Source organism: Micromys minutus (assembly GCF_963924665.1).
Source record: "Micromys minutus genome assembly, chromosome: 23".
Taxonomy (NCBI): Eukaryota; Metazoa; Chordata; class Mammalia; order Rodentia; family Muridae; genus Micromys; species Micromys minutus.
The window spans coordinates 22,999,271-23,025,276 of record NC_137958.1 but is presented as its reverse complement, the minus strand read 5'-3'; the positions used below and the strand labels follow the sequence as shown (position 1 = coordinate 23,025,276).

The 26,006-nt window shown below is 38.9% G+C and overlaps 1 protein-coding gene across 2 annotated transcripts; it reads right to left on the bottom strand.

The window, feature by feature from the left end:
* Window positions 1-1,101: 1,101 nt before the first annotated feature.
* DBF4 (DBF4-CDC7 kinase regulatory subunit) lies at window positions 1,102-25,883 on the bottom strand (the record flags this gene model as incomplete). Of its 2 annotated transcripts, none has more annotated exons than XM_080936214.1 (12): window positions 25,751-25,883; window positions 24,475-24,647; window positions 16,135-16,314; window positions 14,769-14,819; window positions 13,380-13,449; window positions 13,116-13,192; window positions 10,391-10,427; window positions 9,364-9,409; window positions 8,139-8,267; window positions 7,729-7,840; window positions 3,992-4,116; window positions 1,102-2,068 (listed from the first exon to the last, which is right to left on the bottom strand). In XM_080936214.1, the coding sequence occupies exons 1-12, from the start codon at window positions 25,794-25,796 to the stop codon at window positions 1,102-1,104; spliced, it is 2,013 nt and encodes a 670-aa protein (XP_080792340.1). In that variant the 5' UTR covers window positions 25,797-25,883. The 2 variants fall into 2 exon arrangements, with proteins under 2 accessions (XP_080792340.1, XP_080792341.1); XM_080936215.1 differs by having other exon boundaries at window positions 9,364-9,406.
* Window positions 25,884-26,006: the final 123 nt, after the last annotated feature.

Below are 26,006 nucleotides of genomic sequence, written 5' to 3'. Positions count from 1 at the left end.
ACAAAACAAAAAAAGAGTAACCTCCTTTTCCATATGCAATGTTTTTGTTTTTTTGCCTCCAAAGTTGTTTATTGACATTTTGCCTAGTTAAAAAAAAAAAAGAAAATACTATTGGACTTAAGAAAGCCTAGTAGGTAGGAGCCTGTCAGCAAACCTGACAACTAGACTTTAATCTCTAGGATCTACATGGGAGGAAAGAAACTGATTTTCATGGGTTGTTCCAACATGCACAACCCTGCCATAGCCTGTGATCCACCTATCCCTAATACATAAATAAATAAATGTTACAAAATATTTAAGTGAATACCCATCGCCAACTTTTTAGTGACATTGTCTTTATGCAATAGTGAACAGCACCATCCTTTAGACCATGAGAAACATTCTCAGTGGTTAATGTTTCACACCTATACACATATATGCAGAGGTAAAGGATGACATTGATCTTACATTTAAAATCTTGTCACTCCTCCCATGCATTTCAAAGCAATTCCAACAACTCACTACACCTTTTATCATCTAGTACCAAACAAAAAGCTATTTTAAAAGAAATTATTCTCAATTAAATCAATTAATTAAATTTCCCTTATAGTTTTTGGGATTGTTTTGAGCCCTGCAATAACCTGTTTGCAGGGTCAGGATTCTAATAGAATTCCACTGGGTTTGTGTTTAGAGTCAATGCTTTTAGTAACTTCCAGAATTCAAATATACTAATTAATACATTCTTTTTCTTCCTTTCTACCTGAAATTTGTTTCTAAGCCATAACTTGATCATAGAAATCAATGCTAATAGGCAATAGTTAATAGTATATAATATATAGAGCATAGTTTTTGATAGGTTTCAAATATCACTTGAGATTATTTTCAGTGATAAAGCAAATGATATTCACTGTAACTCTCAGGAATATAAAATAAGTCACAAGTTTTTATTGTATAATTTGTAACAGCTACTCAATCCTGTAAAAAAATTACAAGCATCATTTTAATTAATATTTAGTTTCACAAACAAAGTTGACAAAACAACCCCCCCACAGCTCCCAATTATATATGTATTTATAAAAACTTCAGGAATATAGCTGTCGCTTCTGAAAAGCACATTAAATACTAAAATCCAACAAATGCAGAAGTTGAAGGGGAAGAAAAAAATGTTGACAGAAGGCTACTTGAATTATCTTCCTCCCAAATATCCAAAACATCACATATTCCACTGTTTTCAGTGTAGCTTGTAAAACCCAAAAATTCTGATTTTTCCCCGCTTGTCTGAAAAAGATCCACGAGAGACTGCACCGGTGACCCCCAAGTTCTGTCTTCATGTGTAGGAAGACACTCAGCTCTCTTTTCATCCAATTCAGCGCCTCGTTCCACATTTGCTTTCTTTTGCCCTAATAACAGTCTCACTTTCCGCCGGATCTTACCACAAGGCAAATTCTCTCTATTCTCAGTGTCACACTCATGAGGTTCCTGAGGATGACAGGGTGGAATTGTTGCCTTCGTTGTTAGGTGATCTTTCAATGTGTGTAATGTCACTGGGTCAGAATCATGACCAATCACAACATGAAGGTCCTCTGTTTGCAGATCTTTTGCTGAAAGCTGTATAATATCTGCAGTTAATTTTGGTTGGGGTAGATTACTTTCTGTACTGAGAGGAGAAACTTGTCTGCACGGTTGTGGCTCCCCTGATGTGGCACCTGCTCTCTGTTCTACATCATTTCTATCTATAGTTATTTTACACTGACACCCACTGTGCATTCCTTCCCGAGTGTTGTCACACAGGGGTAGCTGTGCATGCTCCTGCTTTCTGTCAGGCTTACTTGCATTTACCATGCTTGCTGGTTTCCCATCACACCCTTTCAATCCAGTTGAAGAATAAGTTGTGGGTTCTGAAGCAAACACAAGCTTCTCTTCAGGTTTCTGGGTTTCTTCACACTGAAAATTCTGCTGGAGTAGTTGCCCACTGCTTTCTCCCACATCCTTCTGGAAACTGGGCTCCAATAGTAGCTTCTCCTTTGGTTCAGTGTTTTTCAAGACATTTGTAGAAACAGAAGAAAGGGATCCGACACTGTATCTTATTCTTTAAAAGAAAAAAAAAAACCCAGAAGTTAGAAATTAATAAAACTATGTATGAGTTATTTAGGAAACTAATTTAGGATAACCCTAACACAGAAATCTTAATATTTACTTTAAATATTTTTAAGGTAAAACACAAAAATTACCTACATACAGCTGAAAACTCAATGGTACCACCTCCTCATTCACATTCTTCTCCCTTTCTGAGATAAGCTTTTGGTCTGGTGAAGGATCATTTCCTCAGTGTAGAATGCCAGGGAGATGAGGTGGGAGTGGGTAGGTGGGTGGGAGTAGAAACATCTTCATGGAAACAAGGGGAGGAGGGAGGAGTATGGAAGGGGGCAATAACATTTGAAATATAAATACATAAAATATTCAATAAAAATGTGGTACATATAAAAAAAATACTAGCGCTTTAAATGTTTGGCTTAAGAAATGACTTAACCAAATTCTGAAGAAAATGGTTGCATCTAGAGAATATCATCCTGAGTGAGATAACCCAGTCACAGAAGAACAGACATAATATGCAGTCACTGATAGTGGGATGCTAACCCCAGAGGCTCGGACTGCCCCAGAAACAACTCACAGACTGTGTGAAGCTCAAGAAAAAAAGACAAGAAAACAAAACAAACAAACAAAAACCATTATGCTCAATCCTTACACACCAAAAAAAGTTGACTAATTCTGGGTTACATCCTGTTTTACATGTACTTTTTGCTCATTGTAACTTCTAAGACCTAAAAAAAAAAAGCCAAGAGCTGACAAAAATGTATTTGTATACATTTATGCAAAAATGTTTAAAAATTTTTTCTTTTATCTTTGTTTTTTAAAATAAAGTTACAAAGAAATGACTCATTGAAACCAAAAGCAGAAATGTATATTTTCCATTTATATTTAAACCATTTCATATCAAAGCGAACTAGATCTTTACACACATGTAAAGGTGACAAAGAAACCCTTCAATTACAAACATATATTTGACCCAAATGTCTTTGAGTAGAATCTTAAAGAGTTCCTGGGATGCTACTCTCTTGACCAACCCTAAACTATGCAGATGCATGACAACGTATCAGGAATATAATAACCTTTATTATACATCACAATAAACAGTGAGCAATACACAATTCCCCAGAATGGTTTCCGTTACTTATATATTGTGTTTAAGCAATAAAGATTGCCTTTGTGCCTCATTGGTGAGGCCTTACGTGTGATCTCTAAAAGGCAATGCAAAACCAAAATAGGGACTAAGAGTTCCTTTCAACAAATGAGTGTTCAAAAAAATGTAACAACAGTCTTAACTGGAGACTGACAAGTAACAAACTGTACTAGATAAAAATCTGTATGTTCAGATCCTTCCTGAAACTTTGAGAACGTTTTCCGTCCTCACAGGAGCTCCACATGGCACACCAGCGAGTCAGCCATAATGTACACTAAGAGTCCCGCAGAGACCCAGATCTAACTCTTCTCAGAAGCTGTGTTCCACTATCACACCTCTAATCTTTATGCCTTAAGTTAGGACAAACTCAGATAACCCTATTATCCTAGTCAGTGGTCTAGACTGAGTAAACAGTAAGGTGCTTGGTTAGTCAGGCTGATACCGCTGCCTGCTGGTGTATCTGCCCTTCTCTTCACTTTCTTAAGTAATGAATGTTTTGCTGCAAAATAGCCATGCTCACTGTTCAGGAACAAAGCTGACCTAGGTCACTAAGTTTAATTTACAAAACGTAACTGTGAGCTCCCTTTCAAAAGCATGTCAGACAGAGACTAAGTACCTTTGGTGGCAGGAAAAAGGGAAGAAGGTGTTAGTTCTAAACCTTATTTATGTTAAGAAGAAAAAAAAAACAAACCTATGCTTCTTCTAAGAGCAGACAAACTTTAAATTAAATTTGAGCTTAACAATCTAAGTAGAAGAACTTTGGCAAATTACCTTTTCTTTTTAGGCGTGTCTCTTTCATACTCCACAAAATCAAAAACTAACTTAGATACAATGTCATCAACAACTTGATACTGGTTACTCTGTGCAAAGTTCCTGTGTTTCTCACTCAGAAGGTGCTAAAACAAAACAACAAAAGTAGCATTCAAATACCAAAGTAAATAGTTTCTTGTGTGTGTATGATATATATATATATATCATATATCATATAGATATATATATATCTACCAAACTCTGACACCAAACACAGTAAAAGCTACATTCATTGCACTTGGGAAGCACAGGTGGGATGACAGCTTCAAGTTTCAGGCCAACCTGGATCAGATGACTGCTGCCCTTTACTAAACCACAATAATTACCGACGCCCCTGTAAACATCTGCCTTTACCCCTGCAGGTAAGTGTGTTCTTTATCCTCACTTCCCTTTGCAATAGATGAGATAAAGAAAAAACCAAAACCTACGGACGAACAACACAGAGAACAAGTAAGATCGTGTAGTGCCTAGCCCCAGTGAGTAATATCTACAACACAACTTTTGATTTCAAGACCCAGAAAACATCATGGAACAGATCAAAAGATTGTAAGAGCCAGAGGAACACTATGTCAGCTGTGAGACTGCATCTCTTAGACATGACTAAGAAAACGCTCACAAAGTCTCAAAAATGGCTGTCCAAACAAGAGCTGAATAAGGACACCATCAACAGACATGCTAAGAAGTTAGAAACCTCTGCGGGATCCCAATCCAAGAAAAGAACTAAAGGCAACTAAGGAATATTAAGGCTTTAAGAAATAGTCTTCTTGGAAGCCGGCGGTCATGAGCTGCGCCCAGGAACTTGACAAGGGCACTGCTGAAGCGCGCCTTGCCTTTCCTTGGTGTGCAGACAAAGCTGGGCATTAGCCTAGATCCTCACTTTATAGTCCTAAGTGCTGAACAGCCCTACAAGAATGCTGCTCGATGCCGTGCTTTTGAAAAAGAGTGGATAGGATGTGCACATGGGTTTTGTGCTACCCAGGCTAAAAAAAGAGTGCAAGATAGAATATATCAAGATTTTGAAGAATACTTTCTTTGGTACAAAACGTAAGGCGAATGTGTGAAATCAAGCAACAGTGGGAAAGTTAATGAAAGAGGGGAAACACACCCCTCACCTCACCGTGTGGGCAAGGGGTAACCCAGACCCTGAGCAGAGCAGCTGGAAGCTGCTTTTCATGCTGTTTTCTACTGGAGACAATGTTTAAGCTCCTTCGTCAGGTATGTAAAAATAAAGAATTACTGAATCTTAAAAAAAGTCTTTTTCAGGGAAAAGCACCTAAATTGGTTACCAAATAAAAAGTAGTCAGCCTGATATATACATGACATACATACAAGTTAACATTTTATGAGCTGAAGAGATTGTATATGTGTATTTGTATATATGCATATATGCATACATGTATACAAATACACACAGACATATATGAACAATTTAAAAAAAAGAGAGACCTTGAATTGCCAGCCAGCAAGAGGCAGTAATTGGGGTGGGTGAGTGGGTAGGTGGGAAAGGGGGAAATGATGTATTTATATTTCAATTTAAAAATGATTTTTAAAGTCTCTCAAGACAGACAAAATGTTAACACCCACCTTTAACATTCAGTAATAAAACATATTTTCATCTACTACTGTATGTAATTACCAAGGTAGGGCTTACAGGATTAAATGAAGTCCTTTAACATAATATACAAACACTTGCAAACCTACAGGAGCCTAGAAGAGTTTTACACTAAAGAGTTAGAAAGCTGGTTCAGTTGTTACAGACACTAATGCTCTTCCAGACTTGAAGTTGGTTCCCAGTGCCCAAATCTGGTAGCACACAGTCACTGTAACTCCAGTTCATGGTCATTTGATGGCTTCTCCTAGGTACCGCTTATATCACATTCACACACACAGTTGTATAGAAAGTAAAAAATAAACCTTAAAAACCAACACCTTTGATAAATGCTACAAAAATATAAGCATTACAAAAGACTCACAATTGAAGAAAATACCCAAGTATGAGCAAACAAATGATCTCATTACCTACTATTGAAACAGAGGAAAGGGGAGTGTTTTTCAATGTAAAAGTGATTAAAAAGTAAGTTGGTCATGGTAGGGCAAAGCTTTAACTCTGGTATTCAGGAAGCAGTGGCAGGTGGGTACATAGTGAGGCCCTGTCAAATAAAATCATAATGAATTTATAGTGTACAATTCACAGGAAACAAAGTTCCTTCTGAATGAGTGAGATCTCCAGGGTACTTCTGTCAATAGGTTCAGGAGGTCATATTTAGCGTCTAGAGTTGGGCATGGTGGCATACACACACACACCTTTAACCCCCAGCACTGCAGAGGCAGTGGCAGAGGCAGGTGGGTCTGCTTGAGACCAGCCTAATCTACAGAGTGAGTTCCATGGAAGCCAGAGCTGCACAGGGAAACTCAGAAAAACAAACATCTGAAATAAATATCACATGTTTAAAGATCAGATTGAGTTCATTTACATTCTAGAAAGAGAAAAATATGAAGTAAAGCAGCAAATTTACAGTTTCTCTCTAAATCCACTGAGACATTTTCTTATTCGTACTGATCTGAATGTCCAGGCTGCCTGTGCCTTCTCTGACACAGTAAGTCAAGCCTCTGCCTTAGCACTGAGCTGCGTGCCTCACGCCCTTCTCATCATCTGCTACCTGTGCTTCCCACTGCACTTCAGCATGCTGCAACACAACCAGGAGACGACAGCTCTACATCTTGCCTAGAACTCAGGCCTGTCGCCTGCATTCTGCGCTTCCTCATGCCCTTTGGATTTCTTGTTCTCTTTTCTGTTATACTTTATGTTTACATGCACACACATAGCAATGACTCCACATACGGAAATAACACGCAGATTTCTTCTTTTTCTTTGAGATTATGTGACCTTGTTTAAAATTATGCACTCTCAGTCCATAGATAGTGCTTAAATATATTTGATTCTGATATATTCGGAGGACCTATAGATGATAGATAAGTGCCTAAAATATATTTATACTAAAAGTATGAAATTTAGTATGAACCTCCACAATTTCCATTCCAAATGCAAAGCTTAGTGAAATCCTATACATATGCATCCCCATCTTTAAAAACTCCCTTTAATATGTTCTTGCAAGACTTTTCTTTAATTGCTTGGACCAAAATATAGGAACTTTTCATTTACCTACCATAATCCAAAATCATAGTAATTCCTTCAGTATCTTCTTTAGAGTGTTTCAAGAGCCTGACTATGCCCCAAAAACTCCTGTCCCTGCCATCGCCTGACTCTGATTCTATCTACCAATTCTGGGCACACCCTTGGGATTTCGGTTGGTATCAAGACACCTGGTTACCTAACTTTTCTGTAGCTCTACTCAAACATCACTCAAGTATTTCTTTGCGAATAATAATGCACATATTATTATTTTTATACTGTAGTTATATACTAAGTACTCAAATATTTATTAAAGGAATAAAACTTATTTTCTCAGTGTTGACTTCCTTCCTTGGGAGTTTCAGGCTAAAGATGCAGCAGTGCTGATGTACTTGCCTAGAAAGTACAGAGCTGTGTTCCATCCCCACCATAAAACAAACCAGAGCTGTTTCCACTCAAGCATATATTTGTAACTATCATGTTTCAAAATAGTAAAACAGGACTTAAATATAAAACAGTATTTAGATTTTCAGAAACACCAATCCCAAATGGAAAATCAATTTACAGTTTCAAGATCTTCATATTTCTGTAAGCAACATTCACAATATCCTTTTTTTCTCTTTTCCTTCAACTGGAGTTGAACTGGGGTTCCACACTTATCGCCGTCCATATTAATTCTAGTGAAAGAAACACATGGAAACAAAATTAACTGCTAATGAATAATTTTGAAATGTTATTGTCTTAAGCTAGCATGTGCAGAATCTGCCACTTGTAACAGCAAATACTTTTAACTGCATTTTAAGAAATGTAAAATGAAATGTAATAAACGTTCTGAAGAACATTTTAAGTGGTCAAGAGAAACAGGTTTAATTATCTGAGCCCCACTCACATCTAAAATGACTTAAATAACGAAGAAAAAAAAAGTAAGTCAAAGTCTAAACAAGATTCTTTCGAAAAATCAAGTTTCAAACCAACCTCAGTTTAGGCTGAGCTTGTTTCTGAACGCTGGATGACTTCTCCATATCAAATGGACTGGAAGGCTTCTGAAGAAAGTAGTTGATACAAGGCATACTGGGGAGCTGAAGGTAAAATGGCCTGTAAGACCTAAGCAAATAAAAGACAAATATGTGACCTTCTCTAGGATGAAAGAAAGGTTTTAAAGCCTTATATTTAAGTTGTGTAATTCACCTCAAATCTGAAATAAACAAGAGAGACTTGGTAGTGCTAACCTTCCTTTCAAAGAACCAATTTGTAGGCCTATTCTTTTAACATTAAAAAAATTATTTTTTAAAAGATTGAAAATAATTCTGATCACTTTCCCTTCTCTCATCTCCTCCCAGATGCCCTCCAAAACACCTATGGAAACTATTTGAAATTGTACAGTTCAGTCACATTAAACCTAAGTTTTGGAATTACTATCCTATCCCAGCTTCTAGAGCAGTGGTTCTCAACCTTCCTAATGCTGTGAGTCTTAAATACAGTTCATGTTAAGGTGAACCACCCAACTATACAATTATTCTTGTTGCTACTTTATAACTACAATTTTACAACTGTTATGAATTGTCTTGTAAATAGTTGTGTCCCAATGGTCTTAAGAACCTCTGCAAAAGAACTGTTCAGTCTACTAGGCATTGCCACCCACAGGCTGAGCAGCACTGCTCTGGATACTTTTTGAACATTAGGCTGTGAAAGCACATGTTATAGTGCTCACCTTGCCGAAGTAAAAACCCGAGACCCTCTATTTCCCTACAGCCCTTTGCATCCACCAGTGGCTGATCTGGATATTCTGAATGTTTTATGTACATTAATTAAATAATGCAATATTTTCCCTTCATACTTCACTTAGGATGAAGTCCTGAAAACTTATCCACATTGTAGCATGTCTGAATTTCATTCTTTTTAAAACATTTCCAAGTAGTATCTATAATTTTCCCCACAATTACAGGGGAAATTTTTACTGATTTTTCAAACGCATGATATTGAATGCAGTCAGAGCGATTACTTAAAGTACTAAAAAATGAGATGTTTTTATGATTATTCTAAAGCAAATAATCCGAATTTAAATCTGCAATAGAATGAAATTAAATTCATTCCTGAACACAAGGGAATTAATGCTCTAGGCACATCTCAGTCACATAAAGTCATATAAAGGTTTTCTCTACAATCCCAACTCAGTTTCCAATGCTGGACTGACACTTACCGGTTCACATCTTCAACCTTTAAAAATGGCTTCTTGAGTCTCCCTGCTTAAGAGAAAATACCATTAGACAGCTGCAAATCAGTAAAGACTCTATTGTGGGTAAAACATCTAGAAATCCCTTAAACCCACAAAGTTGAACAGTGTAGGCCTCAGGTAGAATACCTTCCTTCCACTACCACTCCCCATATCTGTCGTGCTGAGCTTTGTTTTGGATTCTGTTTTGGAACCCTCCACTGTGGCCCAGGCTGGGCAGCAGTTTCTCATACTCCAGCCTTGGTCTCTGCAGCACTGGGATTGCAGACCTGTGCAATCATACCAACCACACAGATTCTTGAGCTGAATGGCACAGGTATTTTTGCACACTGTAAAGCTATCTCAAAGCATTCTTTATGTTCATCCCAGTAAATGGATTTGAATAACTGTTTCTTCTGGGACTATAAGTTTTTAAAAACATTTTTGGAAATATTAATTTTGGGGATGGAGATCCTATAATGATCTTGCAGAGGACTCAAGGAGGTTAGTTCCTAGCACCTGTGTCAGGTGAGACTAACATCTGTAACTTCAGCTCCAAGGGACCCAACATCCCCTTCTAGCTTGTTCGAATATCTGTACTAATGTACACGTAAACCTTCCCACACACATAAGAAACCATCTTTACAAACTTACTAGCATAGGGAAGGGTAGCTTAAGAGTCATCGGACTATTGTATAAGTCCATGTTCTAAAAATTACCGAAATTCTTGAATAAATCATTTTTAAAATGAGTTACTTTACCTCAACATCTTTCTAAGTATAAATATGTATGTATGTATGTATGTATGTATGTATGTATGTATGTATGTATGTATGTATGTATGTATGTATATGTGCATGTATATATGTATGTACACTGGCAATTAAACCCGGGGCATCATGTATCTGTGGTAAGTGCTCTGCCACTGAATTAGAAGAACCCACGCTTTAATCTTCAAATTTAATTTTTTTCTACTCTCTAAAAGAAAATTAAACAATGCATCAGGAATACTTACTTCTTGCTTTTTGTATTCCAGTACCAGCTTTTTTTCCCTTAAAAAAAAAAAAAACAGTGAAAATATTAGGTTGAAAAACACAGAAAAAAACTGCACCATATTTTCAAGAGAGAAAAATGTATAGGAAGAAATGGCTACTATACTGAAAATCTTGCTTCTTAAAATCAATGCAACCAAATAACTGAATGGCACTGAAGACTTAGACACTGAGATCTCTACAGAATCCAGTCATACTTTACGTTCTTTGTTGGAGTGGTGGTACTGAGCCGTCAACATTCAATAGTAAGGAAAAGGTATAATTAACAGTGCAGACCTATGTGAAATGCACAGCTTCAGGGGAATCAATTCACTGATTATAACCAGACTCTGGACAGCACTCACTAAGCCATTAGATAGGTATATACAAATGCTACCAAAACAGATTTTAGTGTAAGGTGTGTCACACTTAAGACCTTTAGTAATAAAGATGTCAGGGTGAATGGCTTAAAAATTAAACTAACCTCATCTTTTTTCTACTAGAGAAATAATGAAAGAGGCTTCAGTAAGCCAAAGAAACCTCTGTATTTTCCAGTTGTCCTGTGAGTGCATTCCAACATGTAGTTTGGGCAGTAGAGTGGGTAGTACAGGAAATCCCCAATTACTTACTAGAGGAGCTGGGAAAGAGATCCTTGAATAGAGGATTTAAGGCGCAAGCTGGAGATGAGCATCCCTAATTCCCTGAATAAAAGTACGTATGTGCTGGGCTGAGGTCATGGGCAGCCCATGCTGCAAATAGATCCAGAATGCAAACACAGGAAAGGGCTGTGGAAGTGGAACTAAATCTCAGACAGCCCCACATAGTATGTATATAAGACAACTCCAATACTGCATGCAAGTCTGAAGAAACTGCAGGTAGCCATAAAATTAAGACAGAACTTACAATCTGAACAAAAACTAGATGGATCGATCTGTTAACACAACAGCAGTGCCAAGCACAGTGGTGCATAGTTTTAATCTCAGCATTTAGGAGGCAAAAGTAGGTGGATCTCTGAGTTTGAGGCTGGCCTAATCTACATAGTGAGTTTTAGGACAGCTAGAGCTACCTTGGTGAGACCCTGTTTCAAAACCAGAAACAGCAAAAACAAAATCAATCAATCTATCAATCAATCTATCTATCTATCTATCTATCTATCTATCTATCTATCTATCTATCTATTTATCTATCTATCTATCTATCTATCTATCTATGTATCTATCTATCTATGTATCTATGTATGTATCTATGTATTTATGTATGTATCTATGTATCTATGTATGTATCTATGTATCTATCTACCTATCTACCTACCTATCTATCTATCTATCTATCTATCTATCTATCTATCTATCTATCTATCTATCTAACTGAAAAGGAGTATGGCACTCATAATGCAAAATTCACTGGGTGGAATCAATCATTAGAAAGTAAATGACAAAGTGAGGCGCTAGTATATTCAAAGATAATGAGTAACAACCATTTCCAGCTGGAAGGGGGGGGGGGAATCTAAATGAACACAACCCCAGACACAAGTCCCTGGTGTTACTACTGGAGTCATGGGAAGTGCAAGTTGCTTAGTTTAATACACAAAAATTACCAAATCTCCTAACTACTTTGTCTCAATCTCTTTTTATGTGCCAGAGTACTGAACTTTCTTTTCTTTGTATTCAAGTCGTTTAAGGATTGTATGTAGTAAAAGCAAAACCACCAAAGAATGGAGAAAACAGGGAGAAGCAAAGAGATGAACAGAGTTCAAGGTAGGACTGGACAACAGCAGGCAAACCAACACAGCTGGCTTTAAAAGGTATTAAAAAAGATCTGCTAACTGCTTATGAGTTTCATAGCTTGTAAGTTAAAAGTGAGGGAGAAATATGAGCAGAGACCTGCAAAACAGTGCGAAGATGGAGCATACAGACTGAACAGTAGTTAGACAGTGGGTAAGATCAAGGGAGTCTAGTGCATAGAGAAAGTGACTGTATAGAGGCCTCAAGGCTGAAAACAGAACAGACTGTATAGAACAACAGGACAAACAGCATAACGACACCCTGGATTTTCTTACATGACAGGTTAATGTCATAGTTAGGGAATTACTGCTGTGAACAGACACCATGACCAAGACAAGACTGATAAAGAACATTCATTTCAATTGGGGCTGGTTTACAGGTCCAGAGGTTCAGTCCAGTATCATCAAGGTGGGAGCATGGCAGCCTCCAGACAGGCATGGTGCAGGAGGAGCTGAGAGTTCTACACCTTCACCTGAAGGCTGCTAGTGGAAGACTGACTTCCAGGCAGCTATGGTGAGGGTCTTAAGCCCACGCCCACAGTGACACACCTACTCCAGGCAAGGCCACACCTCCTAATAGTGCTAGTCCCTTGGCCAAGCATATAACCATCAGTTAATCTTAGTGTTCTTCTACAGAATAAACAAAGTGTCTCTTAAACTACAGCAGCAGCAACAATAACAACAACAACAAAAAAAAAAGATGAAAAAACCTCTGCCATTATCCCAGAAACAATTTTTACTTCATGAATATAAGCTTCAAGTCAAATGACACAACTCAGAAGCCCATAGAAGAGCCTACAAAGTACCTTTTTACTTATTGGGGAATTACTCATAGATACTAAACACAAACACACACACACACACACAAACAAACAACAAACCCCAAGCTGCCACTTTTAAGAATAGTTGAAAAGAAAGCCACATACCACATCCCTCCCAGAAGTACTTGATTTCTTGAGTGCACCCAATGCTTTCTTCTTCTGTTCAATGTAGTATCGAATGTCTTTATAGAAAGAGGAACTGAAAGTTAGCAATTTTACCTTTGGAGTTAAACTAAGTGGCAGTAACCTCATATTACTAAGGGTCTACCGTTGGAGATACACCCCACTACCAAAATTTTTGCATGTAAAGCTAAGAACTAAAGGACAGACATAGGATGCACAACAAATGTTGTCAAAAGATCATCTTACCATCAATATGAAGAATCTTTACTCCCCATGATAAGGCATTTGATAATATACTATTAGTAGGAATAAAATCCTGTAAAACAAAAACCAAGTTTGTCTAAAACTATTTTTAAAGCACTATAAAATCTTAAATCTTATTTAAATCTTAATGCCACTGAAGTAATTAAGCATACATGTCTAATAAATTACAATAAAAATGAGGACCTTGTTTCATATTTCCGCATCCTTAAATTGTTTCCACTTGAAATACTCCTATGCTTTGTTTTAGACAAGAGCTCACTTTGTAGCCCTGGCTGGGCCTGGAAGTCAGAAATCCATCTGCCTCTGCCTCTCAAGTATTGGGAATAAAGGTATGCCCATTATGCCTCGCCTAACAATTAATGTATATTCTTAACAATTAAACCTTCAAGTTCCCAGTAATGTTTAGAATGGCCACAAGATGGGAGTGTTCCTCCAGAAAAAGAAGCTTCTATTTCTGATAGGATGAGACATGTTGTAAGTTAGGCATTTTTCATTAAAAATTAAAGAATATCTCTAGAATATCTTTAACTTTCAATTAAAAATTTTGAGTATGCATGACTGTGTGAAGCAAAGGCCTCAGGTCAATGCCAAATGTCTTTCTTCAATATTCTCCACTTTAAAGTTTTTAGACAGGGTCACTTGCTGATCCTCAAAGTCCTGATTCACCTAGGCTGACTGGCCAATTACCTTCAGGGACCCCTGTGCCCTAACTTCACCCTCCCCAAAAACTTCAATACTAGGATCAGAGGCACCTCTCACCGAGCCTGGCGTTTTACTTTTTATGTGGCTTTAGGCCTCCAAATCTAAGTTCTACTGCTTTCAACACAGGCATTTTGCCAACTTTACTACTAGTCTCAAGCTGAGTATTTATTACATTTACTTATTCTACATGTATCTGTGTCGGTACACACATACCACAGTGCACACCTGGAGATCAGAGGACAATTTGCAAGAGTTAGTTCTTCTCTTCCACCATCTAGGTCTGAGGCATCAAACTGAGGTCACTAGTTTTGGCAACAAGCAGCTTTTCCCACAAAAGTATCCATGTTATATATGGTAGCATATATTTATAATGCCAGCACTTGGAAGAAAAGCTAACAGCAAATCTGAAGCTAGCCTGAATTACATGAGTATGTTTTTATTTCCTCCCTGTCCCTGGATGTTTCTAGCTCTGGCTGGCTTTGAACTCCTTATGTAGCTGAGTATGTCCTTCAACTTCTGGTCATCCACCTCCCTTGTGCTGTGATGACAGGCATATGCTGCTATGCCTGGCTTATCAAGAGCTAGGGACCTCACATGCTAGACCAGCACACTGTGCCAACTGAGCTCCCGCTGACGCCCACATGTGCTCAATTTCAAATTCCTACTTACATGATCCTTGACAGCTTTTTCAGCTAACAATTTTCCTCGGCTTAAACACACCTGTAAGAAGACCAAGAAAACAATTGTAGTACTTCATCAGAGAAAAGGTTAGAAAAGAGAAATCCTTGAAAGTAGATATATTTGGTTTATATAGTCTCAATGGCTACGAACACAGTAAACTTACAGTCAAAGTACATTCATTATATTCTTGACAAGACAGATTAAAAATTTTTTCCTCTTTTTTTCCAGTGCAGAAAACCTCAACAAACATACCAAGAAGAAAAAGAAAAAGGAAAGAAACTGAAGGAGACTCAAGAGATCAATTCTTTAGTAAATGAAAATAGCTAGCACCCAGGCGATGACTGCACTGGAAGTTTGTTGGTGGTGTGCTACGTTCTCATCAAACAGCAGTGCTGCACAAGCCGGACCCAGTCTCCCTCTTCTCCCGGGAACTCACACTTCCTGTTTTCTCTGCATGTAAACTCTTTTCATGTGGATATGCTTCAAATGCTAATTTACTTATATCTTAGTATGGCAATTCAGATACATTAAGCATTTTATCTCTTACACTCTTTTCTAAGTATTTATATCAGTTTGCCCTTTCTTTCGTCTTCCAACTAGAAAGAAAAGAACTGCCAGAAAAATTTTAAACATGGATTCTAACTTATTTTTATGCAATAAAACCAATGTAGGCCTTGTCAGCCACATGATCTTTGTCACAAAGACTAAATTCTACCTAAAGCATTAAGCAACTCTAACATTTATACAACATTCACACAAATATTTTCTTCTTGTCACAAAATACTACTTTGTTTTTTTTCCCCACCAACCTCTGGATATGTAAAAATATGCCTCACTTACAGGTAGGCGGTGCACCATCAGTATACTACAAATGGTCACTTTATCTACTTTGAAAATTTTGTTTCTATTTTTTCTTCAAAAGAATGGCTGGCTAATTACTTTAGCTGCAGATCATTCTAAAACACAAAAGCTGCCTGTCTAAACTGCAAGTGCATGCTTTATGAATCAGGATACAACTTGACTACTGTTTTATTAAGGAAAATAATCACCTTTCAAAAGGGCAGCAATGTTAGGTGAGAAAGCCACAGATCTTTGGCTTTATTACCATCCCATCTGTGTATGCCCTGCACTCCTGCTACTCAAAGCCCAGAGTCAGGCGTAAGGGCAAGCATCTGTAACCCCAGGACCTGGGAGACACACTAAGACAGGAGGAATGAGAATTCTGAGATCTGTCTGGGCTACGTAGGGAGTTCAAGACCAGTCTGAGAAGGCTACATAGTGAGACCTTGTCTTAAAACATAAAGAAAACCATGTGATCCACTTTCCCGTCTCAAAGCATATATGGCCCACTTACTCTGTCTTGAGACTTAAAGGAACTTCCATCATGGCTGGGATGAGGAGAGGTGGTTTCCGCAGTGTATGCAGATTCTGGACTTGGTACAGGAGAAATCCGACCCAATGTTTGCGCATACTTTGCTTCCTTTTTATTGGAAACAAGGTAACTGATATCTTTGCTGAGAAATTCTTCAACTCGCTAGAAGAAAACAAAGTATTTCCAATAAAACTGCAAAGCTCCTTAAAGACACTGAACAAATTCCAATTTCACGTAATCTAATAATAGCTCACAGACCGTGCTTCTCATGCTGTGTTTTTGAGCCCACAGTTCTGAGACATAAACAGGAGTTTCATTAGCAATGTCGCGTGCTGTATACTATTCCTAAGTTCTTTATGCTAATTAACGGAGTCCGCACACTAGCCTGTTACTCATCTCCATATACTGGAGATGAAAACGGAAGTGACTTGCTGGAATCACACCAACAAAGCCTCTACAGGACAAACTCTTCTTTGCCTGTTCTGTGTGGACAGGAAGAACCTGAAATGTAGCTAGTGTAACCAGGCTAGTGAATTTTAAATTTTACTTAGATGTAATAAATTAACTAATACCTGGCAAACCAGTTTAAATCATTAAGTTTATAACATTCTCTAAGGCTTAAACATAGCAGAGGAATGGAGCCTTTACTCTCACAAGCATAACACATACAACCAAGTCAATGTTATTAAAGATCACTCATCACCAGGGGAAGGGAAATGAACTAGCACCATCAAAATGCATGCCACATAAATACAGCTGACACAGAACAAAGAACCAGGCAGAAGTACCTCGCGGTCAGAAGACCTTTCCAAAGCCCTAATATCGATAGTATTCGAAGTATGGAAGGCAGAAAGAAGGGTCAGCGAGATGCCTTAATGGGCTAGGCTGGTGGTCCTTGTTGCCAAACCTGATTATCAGTCTGAGCACTTGGGTTCACATGGCAGAAGCAGAAAACCAACTCCTACAAGCTCTCTGATTTCCATATGAGTGTGCACATGTGTGTTGTAAGCACATTCATACACACTACATAAAACTACAAAAAACTACATAAAAATAAGGAGCTAAAACCAAAATGAAGCAAAGGTTGTGATAAGTTAAATTGAGCTACCATGGACTCAGAATTAGCTGTTGGGAGGAGCAACCTTAGTGAAATACAAACCGTTTCCTTTTTCCTTCTAGGCAATGCTCATTTTCAGTGACCAGCTAAGAAAAATCTATATTTATTGCAAAAGATATGGGTCCTATATAATGGTAGAAAAGAATGTGAATGATAATTATATAAAATACATTAAACTTCAGAAAGTCTCCAGCAATTTGCACACACACACACACACACACACACACACACGATAGTTCAACTGAATTATCCCAATTGTGTGATTGTGTGGTATAGTAAGGTAAAAATGGGCTGGAGGAAAGACTCAACAGGTAAGAGTACTTGCTGCAATTCCAAAGGGCGAGGGTTCAGTTCTCAGAACCCCCATGGAGGTTCACAACTGTGTCTGTAACTTCATTTCCAGATGATCTGATGTCCTGACCACTTCAGAACCTGTATGCATGTGGTACACAGATATATGTAGGCCAAAAGACCCATACACTTAAAAAAAAAAAAAAAAAAAAGAAAGAAAGAAAAAAAGGTGAAAACATTCTCTTCATAGCAGGGGTTCTCAACCTGTGGGTCACAACCCACGGGGGGGGGGGGGGGGTCACATATCAGTTGCTCTGCTTATCAAGTAGCAAAAAAAAAAAAAAAAAAAAAAAAGTTATGCTTGGGAGTCACCATGTCTTCATCAGGAATTAAAGGGTCACAGGGGTTGAGATGCACACTTTATGTTCTTTGGAGACAAGACTCTTTCAAAGTTAAATAAGGTCATAAAAGTAGGATCAAGCCCTAGGACTACTGCTGACCATGCAAAAGATCTAAGACCGGTGATCAGCCACGGGAGTAACATTTCTCATGGGCTGTCACAAAATAGCTCACAAAAATAACTGGAAAGGGTTTATTCTGGTTCAAGATGTGAGGGAATATAGTCAATCACCGTGGCACGGAAGGCACGGTGACAGGAACCAGCACATCCCTCTCCCTGCTGTAATGTGCTGCCTGTTCCAACCTGAGGCAAGGCTTCAGCTCTATTTCCAGGTTACAGTCTGTCACCTAGAGCAGTGGTTCTCAAACCACCAAACGCTGCAGTCCTGTAATACAATTTCTCATGTTGTGATGATCCAACAATACATTTTTTTGTTACTGCTTCATAACTATTGTTTTGCTACTATTATAAATTGTAAGTAATCTGTTTTCTAATAGTCTTATGTGACCCCCATGAAAGGGTCAATTGACCCCCCCAACATAGTGAAAATTTTGGTTTCTTAAAAAACCCAATTATGTTATATATTTAATCCCATGTGTGGGTTGCAGGCTGCTTCAGCCTGGCCACAGCTGTTAACTATGATTAGTCTCTTGTTCTAGCAGGATGTGATATTTGCCAGTTACATACAGTTTAATTCTGGGGACTCTGGAGAGCAGGCCTGTGTGGTTGCTATACCCTTCAATGTGTGTGCTATGGCTGGTCTGCTGGACTGCTGGACATTCTGACAACAAAGATTGGATCTGCTCCTAGGAACGCAATGACCCTACTCTGCAAGAAGTAGCCTACAGGTCAACATCTCCTTTCCACTCTAACCTTCCTCTTCTCCTACCTAGTGTTGGGGGGTTCAAATGGATTAGGGATTAGAACATGACAAACTAATAAGATATAAAATAATAAATAAACCAATATCATAAAGGGTCGAGACCCACAGGTTGAAAACCCCGGATCTAGGGGAATCCAGGCAGGAGCTTGAAGGAACTTAAGAACATGGAGGAATGCTGCTCACCACACTGCTCTCCATGTCTTTGTCAGCTTGCGGATGTTCCTTTACCTCCGACATCCTACCTTCAGTTCTTTCAGATATATAAAGTAATTGCCGAAAACCTTTTCTTGAAACTACTCACACTGCACAGCTGCTGCCTCATTTTACATGTCCACCAACAGTGGACAAGTAAAACTGTGAAGGTTAATATGTTTATCTTCTGGTTCTTTGACAGTACCTGATAATCACAATGCTGTGAGGCTAAATGTCTATTTAGGCCCTTCACCCACTGCTTATTTTTATGTGCACGAGTGTTTGCTTGTGAGTATATATCTACCTGTTATGTGACTGGTGCCTGCTGAGGCCAGAAGAGGGTGTCAGATCCCCTAGAACTATAGATGACCTAGAGCCACCATGTGGGTGCTGGAAACCAAACCCCAGTCCTCCATATAAACAAGGGGTTTTAACTGTTGAGCCATCTCTACAGCCCCTTTACTCACTGGATTATCTGTTGAAATGTAGGTCTTCACATATTCCGTATATAATATACTTATTAGATATAGGATATACAATTTTTCTTTGGAAATGAGCCTAGGTTAGCCTTGACCTAAGGATGACCATTTGAGTTTCCCCCTTCACCTTCTGAATGCTGGGATACTAGTCCGTGACACTGTTTTTGCAATGGTTGGGACTGAACCCAGGACATCATGTACGCCTAGTAAGCACTCTCGTAACTGAGGGAACGTGAATGATTTGGAAATATTCTCTGCCATTTAGTGATTTCTTGTTAATGTCTTGGGAGATAAGTTGTTAATAATATTAACTAAGTTGAACTTGTGAATCCTTTTAATTCACTGCAATGATTAGACATAATTTTGGTACTGTTGAAATCACTGCAAAGTCACTGTTATAAATACTTCTTTCAATATTTTCTAATTATTGGAAGCCTCTTACATTTACATCTAGGCTCCATTTTGAGTTAATTTTTACATGTGATGTAAAGTACATTTCCAAATTCATTGTTTGGCATATAGATATCCAGCTCTCCTGAAACTGGCTGGCAGAATGATCTTATCACTAAAACACAAAAGCAAGCAGAAACTACCGATATATAAAATAGTTCACTTCTGGGCTCTCACTCACTGGCCTGAATGTTATGCAACTGTAATTCCATAAATTACTCCCAGTTTTAATTTTGTATAAACTGAGTTAAAACACCTTAATGTAAAAATTTCAAAAAGGAGGGTGGGAGAGCTGAGACGGCTGAGCAAATAAAGCTCTGGCTACTCTTTGCAGAAGGCCCTGGGTTGAGTTCATAGCAGGTAAATGGCAGCTCACAACTGTCTAACTCTAGCTCTGAAGAGTCTGATGCCCTCTGTCTTCCTTGGGCACCTGCAAAGCCTTTACACCACAAACACACAAACATCATTAAAATAAATAAACAAACAAAAATCCTTCTTGGTAGTTTTGGGCACAGTACAACACACAGAGAAACCCCAATTTACTCTCAAAATAACACCTCCACAAAACCAAAAGGAAACCAAAGCAGAAAACCACTTCTGTTGGGTGTGGCTCAGGTCTGTTATTTCAGAACTGGGGAAATTGGAAGCAAGAAGATCATAAAGTTCCAGGCCAGCCTGAGGTATAAAGTTGGACCCTGCTTAAAACTAAAACCCTGCTGCTTCCCAAAGCCCAACCCTACTCTGTTATCCTGTATAATGAAGAAGACACCCTTTATAATCTGCTTCCTGCCACTTCCACACCTTGGTTTCACTTGCAGGTAGTTTGTAGCATTAAGTACACAAACACACCTATGTAAGTATGTTCTAGAACATAGTATAGTATAGTACAATTTAAATACATTCCTAAAATTCCGTCAAGACTCAGCTCAAACATTAATTATACTGATTCACAATGGTAGGGAACAGATTTCTATTAAAGTTTTCCCAGGGCCGTTCTATAATTTAGTTATCATGCCCACACAATGTCCTCTACAATTCTTCAGTTAGAAGTATCTCCCCTTTCCTTTGGTTTTTGTATTAAATTACCATCAGCTGTACCCATGTGCTGCGTTGTTTCCTGGAGGACTGAAACATTCCATCCTACAGAAGCTCCTTAAGCAGGAAGACAAACTACTAAAAAGAACTTTAGGAAGTCCCTGAAACTGACCAGATCCACTAGGCCTCTCCCCGACAGAGTAGAGGACAAAAACAGAATCCCTCTCAGACAAAAGGAAGCTGAGCTGAAAAAATTCTTTTAGGAGAAAAGCAACAAAGACTCTGAGAACAGACCAGACCAGCAGCCTGAAAGAAGCAGTTGCCTGCAGGCTGCGCAGTGTGCTCCAGCTTTTGTGAGCTGTCATCCATGCTGGGGTAGGCCTTGGAGATGCAGCTGTCTTTGAATCATTTCTGCTACTATAGTAATAACCTCATTAAAATTCATTGGTCCACCAAGTTAGACTCTAGTGTTATCTATACTTTGCTCTGTCATGGGATTTCTATCTGTGGTGAACAGATATCCCAACAGTGCTGTTTCCCCAGAACCATTTTTCACACAGCACCATGCCATTTCTATCTAGATTGGAGCTTCAGGAAAACAGACACAGGATTCATTTTTGAGCCTAACAAAGCACAATAGTTTGCTCTGCAAACCATACTGTTCAATTGTAGTTTTGCCATGGCCTTCAATTTATTGGAAATTATTGCCTCTGTGACTTTTAATGGGCAAACACAAAAATTATACTTGTTTGTCCTCAAGATCATGACGTAACAAGGTATTTACCCTGTTGGAACATAGTCCAAGAACAGAGTCCAGTGAGAATTCTGAGTGTTTGAGAAAACTCCAAAAAACAAGATGAGTTTGTGGGGTTTTTGCCCCTTGCAGGTGCAGTGGATAGAAATGAGTTTACTCCAGCTGTTACTCACATGCCTCTATGAAAAAGCATGATTTTGGCATGTGCAGCTTGTCCTTGTGATTGAACACCTTAGAAATGTGACTTCTACGAAATCCTCAGAGTATAAACTGTCTGATACTCTGAATAAAGCTGGCTATTATATGAAACTTTAGTACACCTCACACTGAGGTTCTGCTCTCCCGGGTTCAGACCACCATCTGTAACAATGCACCACCCTTATATTTTCGTTCCCCAACTGTTTTCTTCTACTCCAAACTGTTAAAAAATGGGCCTACCTTTTGTTTTTTCTGTAAATAGGGTCTTACTAAGTAGCCTAAGCCAACATGAACTTTAATACATGATCCTTGGCCTTCTAAGGCCTGTGATTATAAGCATATACCTGTAAGCCTGGCTCTTTGTCCTTCTTAAGTGGCTTTGATTTAGCTAGTTTACTTAACACTATAAAAGACGGTTCACCATTATGTGAAAATTGACTGCTATATAGTCAATAGTCGAATTACCACAAATGTCCTCTGCAAATTTTTAGCAAGGTTTCATTAAGATTTGTAGAAAACAAATTATCTGTAGTCAATTAAGCAATGACACCATTGGGGTGATCCAAAGCAAAAGTAAATAAAAAGAATAGAAGAGATAAAGAACGCTAAGCATTGGAGGAATTACTGACTATTTGATAAAAATGGGTTTCTTTATTGCGTTAAGAGAAACAAGGACTCAACATCACTGAGTTACATAGCAAAGACCAGTACTTTTTTCCAAAAAGAAAGGCAGTGAATTGTGGAAGTTAGCTCTCTTTTGCCATGGGTTTGGCAGCACATGCCCTCCTTTACCTGAGAGCTACCTCACTGGCCCAGCACTTTGTTCTTCCTAAGGGGACAGTGCAGATGCAGTAATACAATGCAGCAGATTTTTGCATTTGAGGAAATCATAGGGATCAGAACATCTGGAGAGCTCACCTTAGAAGGGAAAATTACTTCTGTGTTCATGGTAACTGCCTTGCCACATTATTATAAAACTTTTAAATGTCCACTGGGATACTTGAAGCCATTAGGGGGTAAAATTTGACATATAAAACCAATATGTTCCTTAACAACCATCTGTGATAGAAGTAATTCATCTGTGATAGAAGTAATTCAAAGTTTATTTCTTGAACCTATCTTATGAAGTGTGGTGAGGATGGGGGAAAAACAACGGTGGCGGAAGCAGAAATAATTCCTGTCCCAGCCCCTTTTATAGGTTTCCCATGATGGACTTAGAGATACAGCATTGTCTAAAGCATCTGCTGTGAAAAACACAAATCTAGACGTGAGTAATTTAGACCTAAAATTAACAGATTGGTCAACATATCTGAGAAAGCGATCAACTATTCCATAGCCTTCGATATTAAATAATGGTGGTGTTGGAAGACTAACAGGTAGCACTTCATTTCTGAAACAGAGGGGTCTTTACTCACATCTAAAGCTCTGAGAGGCAATGCAGACGGTGGTGGCAGGTCTACTAACCTTTACAAGTGCAGCCATATGGGTCATTATGATAAATGTTTTTATAGGTACAAGACAATAAGTCAACAAAACAAACTGTAGAAAAGCAGGCTGCTCAGAGAGAGGAGAGGCCTAGTTATGAGGAAGAGAGTAGGCAAGAGATGGACAGTTAACAGGGGTAACTGGTTGAATACAGTTGGTATATGAACGTAACTGACAAAGAAAAAAAAATAAATCCACATGCTTTTCATATTCAAAGTGAAATTCTATCAACAGCCACCCAAAGGAAGGAGACAAATTTCACGGGCAGGTAAGTAAAATATCACATTAATGAGTAACTCTAAGAAATCCATGAAATATTCTTGTGAATTTCCAGTCTGGGAACAAAATGTTCAAAAATGCTAACTTTCAGTCTATTAGAAACCTATGAAACAGTAAAAATCATAATAGCCATATTTGCTAGATTTCACATAATACTAATATTACACCTAAGAAGTCCTTACAGAGTTTTGCCCAAGTTTTCTAATCATCTAAGTAAAGGGTACAACAGAGGAGACAGTTTAACGATTGCTCTAAAACTGTTCCATGACAGGTGCCTGTGGCCTCAGTTCTTCTTTCCTCATACAGACAAAGCATACACATGTGTACTCTAGTAAACTGTATGTCATATATATAATGATTGATATATATCACAGAATTATTTTTAACACACAACAGCTTCGCTAAGCAATCAGTCATGCAGCTCCTGCTATTTTGAAATAAAGGCAGTTCACTAGGACAATGGAGTCTCATTCCTTCATACCAAACTGCTAATCACAGAAACTGGAACATTTTATCAGGCTACAAAAGTCTTAAGAAATGTTTTCATTATCCTCAGATGTTGGGACTTGAACACGGAAAGTCTCGCCATGTGTCAGTAGGTGTTAGACCACTGGGCTACCCTTCCAGTCCCCAAATGACTAATAACCAACATCTCATCAAGTCCGCTATTGTTAAACAGCTATAATTCCCCAAATTCGATTCCTTAGTAAGTTCTTATCACTTTCCTCAACTATTGCTGGGTGTGCAGTTTTCACTTACCCCTCCAAGTTCCTTTATATCTTTTTGTAGTTTTTCACAAATGGTGATAGAAGGCAAGTCAAGGTAAAATATTTTCCCCCAAAGCGGCTTATATTTGGTTTTTTCCAGTCTACTATCAGCTTTCAGGGATTTCAAGGATGGCCTATTCTTTTCATTTTTGTCTTGGATGCCACCTGTAATTGAAAAAGAACCAGGCAATGCTTTATGCAAACATAATTTAATTGCTTAAAAAATATTCAACGTCTGTACTGCAGAAAGGAAACATTATTAGTCAGAACAAATTAAGTCGTTAGGATCTAAATGTTTTCCCGAATATTACCATTGAAAAGGATGAAGGCAAACTGTCCTATATGGTTTCCACAAATTCTATATTGGAGAAAGAGCTGCACGAAATAGTCATTATTTACTCCTGTTAGATGGATGAAGGCAAGGAACTCTATAAAGCCGTTCAAGAAAACTTCTCCCGATGTAAACTTCATGTGGGTATTAGCAGTTCTGTGAAAAACTCGGCACAGGTGTTTCACATATTAAAAGCTTATTTACCGAGGCACCCGCACACACTTATCTAAAATAAACAACCCAATTCTGAAGGGTTACAGAAGGCTCAAATTTTGGTTTCATAGTTTGACTAGTATTTAAAAGAACTAAACCACGGAATCTATGCACTTTGCTTACATATTAAGAACTTAGGCCTACTAAGGATACTGCCATTCATCTCCTAACTTCTATTTTACAAGCGGATGGGAATCAAACAACTTCTTTAAACTTTACGAACACAGCCTGCACTTTAGTACTTAGTTAATAGACACACATGTATCTCTTAGGAATTTTCCTTACAATGCATTTTTACATGTAATATTCAGATGGAAATCTGCTTTTGTTTGAGGTTGAAAGAAACACTCACACACACACACACACACACACACACACACACACACACACACACCCTCCGTCTCCCTTTTATGAGTGACGGGAACTCACACCACACACGGGAGTGGGCGCCTCCTCCGTGGGCCGTGTGGCCGTCGGGGACCCGCTCATTGTCTGAAGCTTGCAGCCCCGGATCGCTCGCAGCCGTGGCGGGGAGAGCACGAGGGGCCCGGGCAGCGTCGCCCCCTCACGGAGACCGACACCGAACGCCTAGAACTCACAGAAATGCAAAAGCAGCAAGAGACCCCCCCCCCCTCCCCGCAGGAAGACTCTCTATAGAACCCGCCTTGGAACCGGCAGAGCAGGAAACCATTAAAGGGACTGCGGCGGGGGAGGGGCTCCATACCCGGGAGAGGAGCTTTGCTGTGGATCCTCATGGTCTCGAGGTTCATGGCAGCCACCAGGCACCTACATGCTGGGTCCGCACCGGGGGCCGCATGGGACGGCCGCCAACACAAAGCTCCGAGGGCCCACCGGCCCTGGCCTCGGCGCCCGGCCGCGTACGCTGGCCGAGCTTCAGGGCCGGTTCCGGGCGCCGAGCCTCGGAGCAGGAAGGAGCTGGAGAGCCGCGGCGGTTAAAGATTTGAAAACGCGTCACGCGA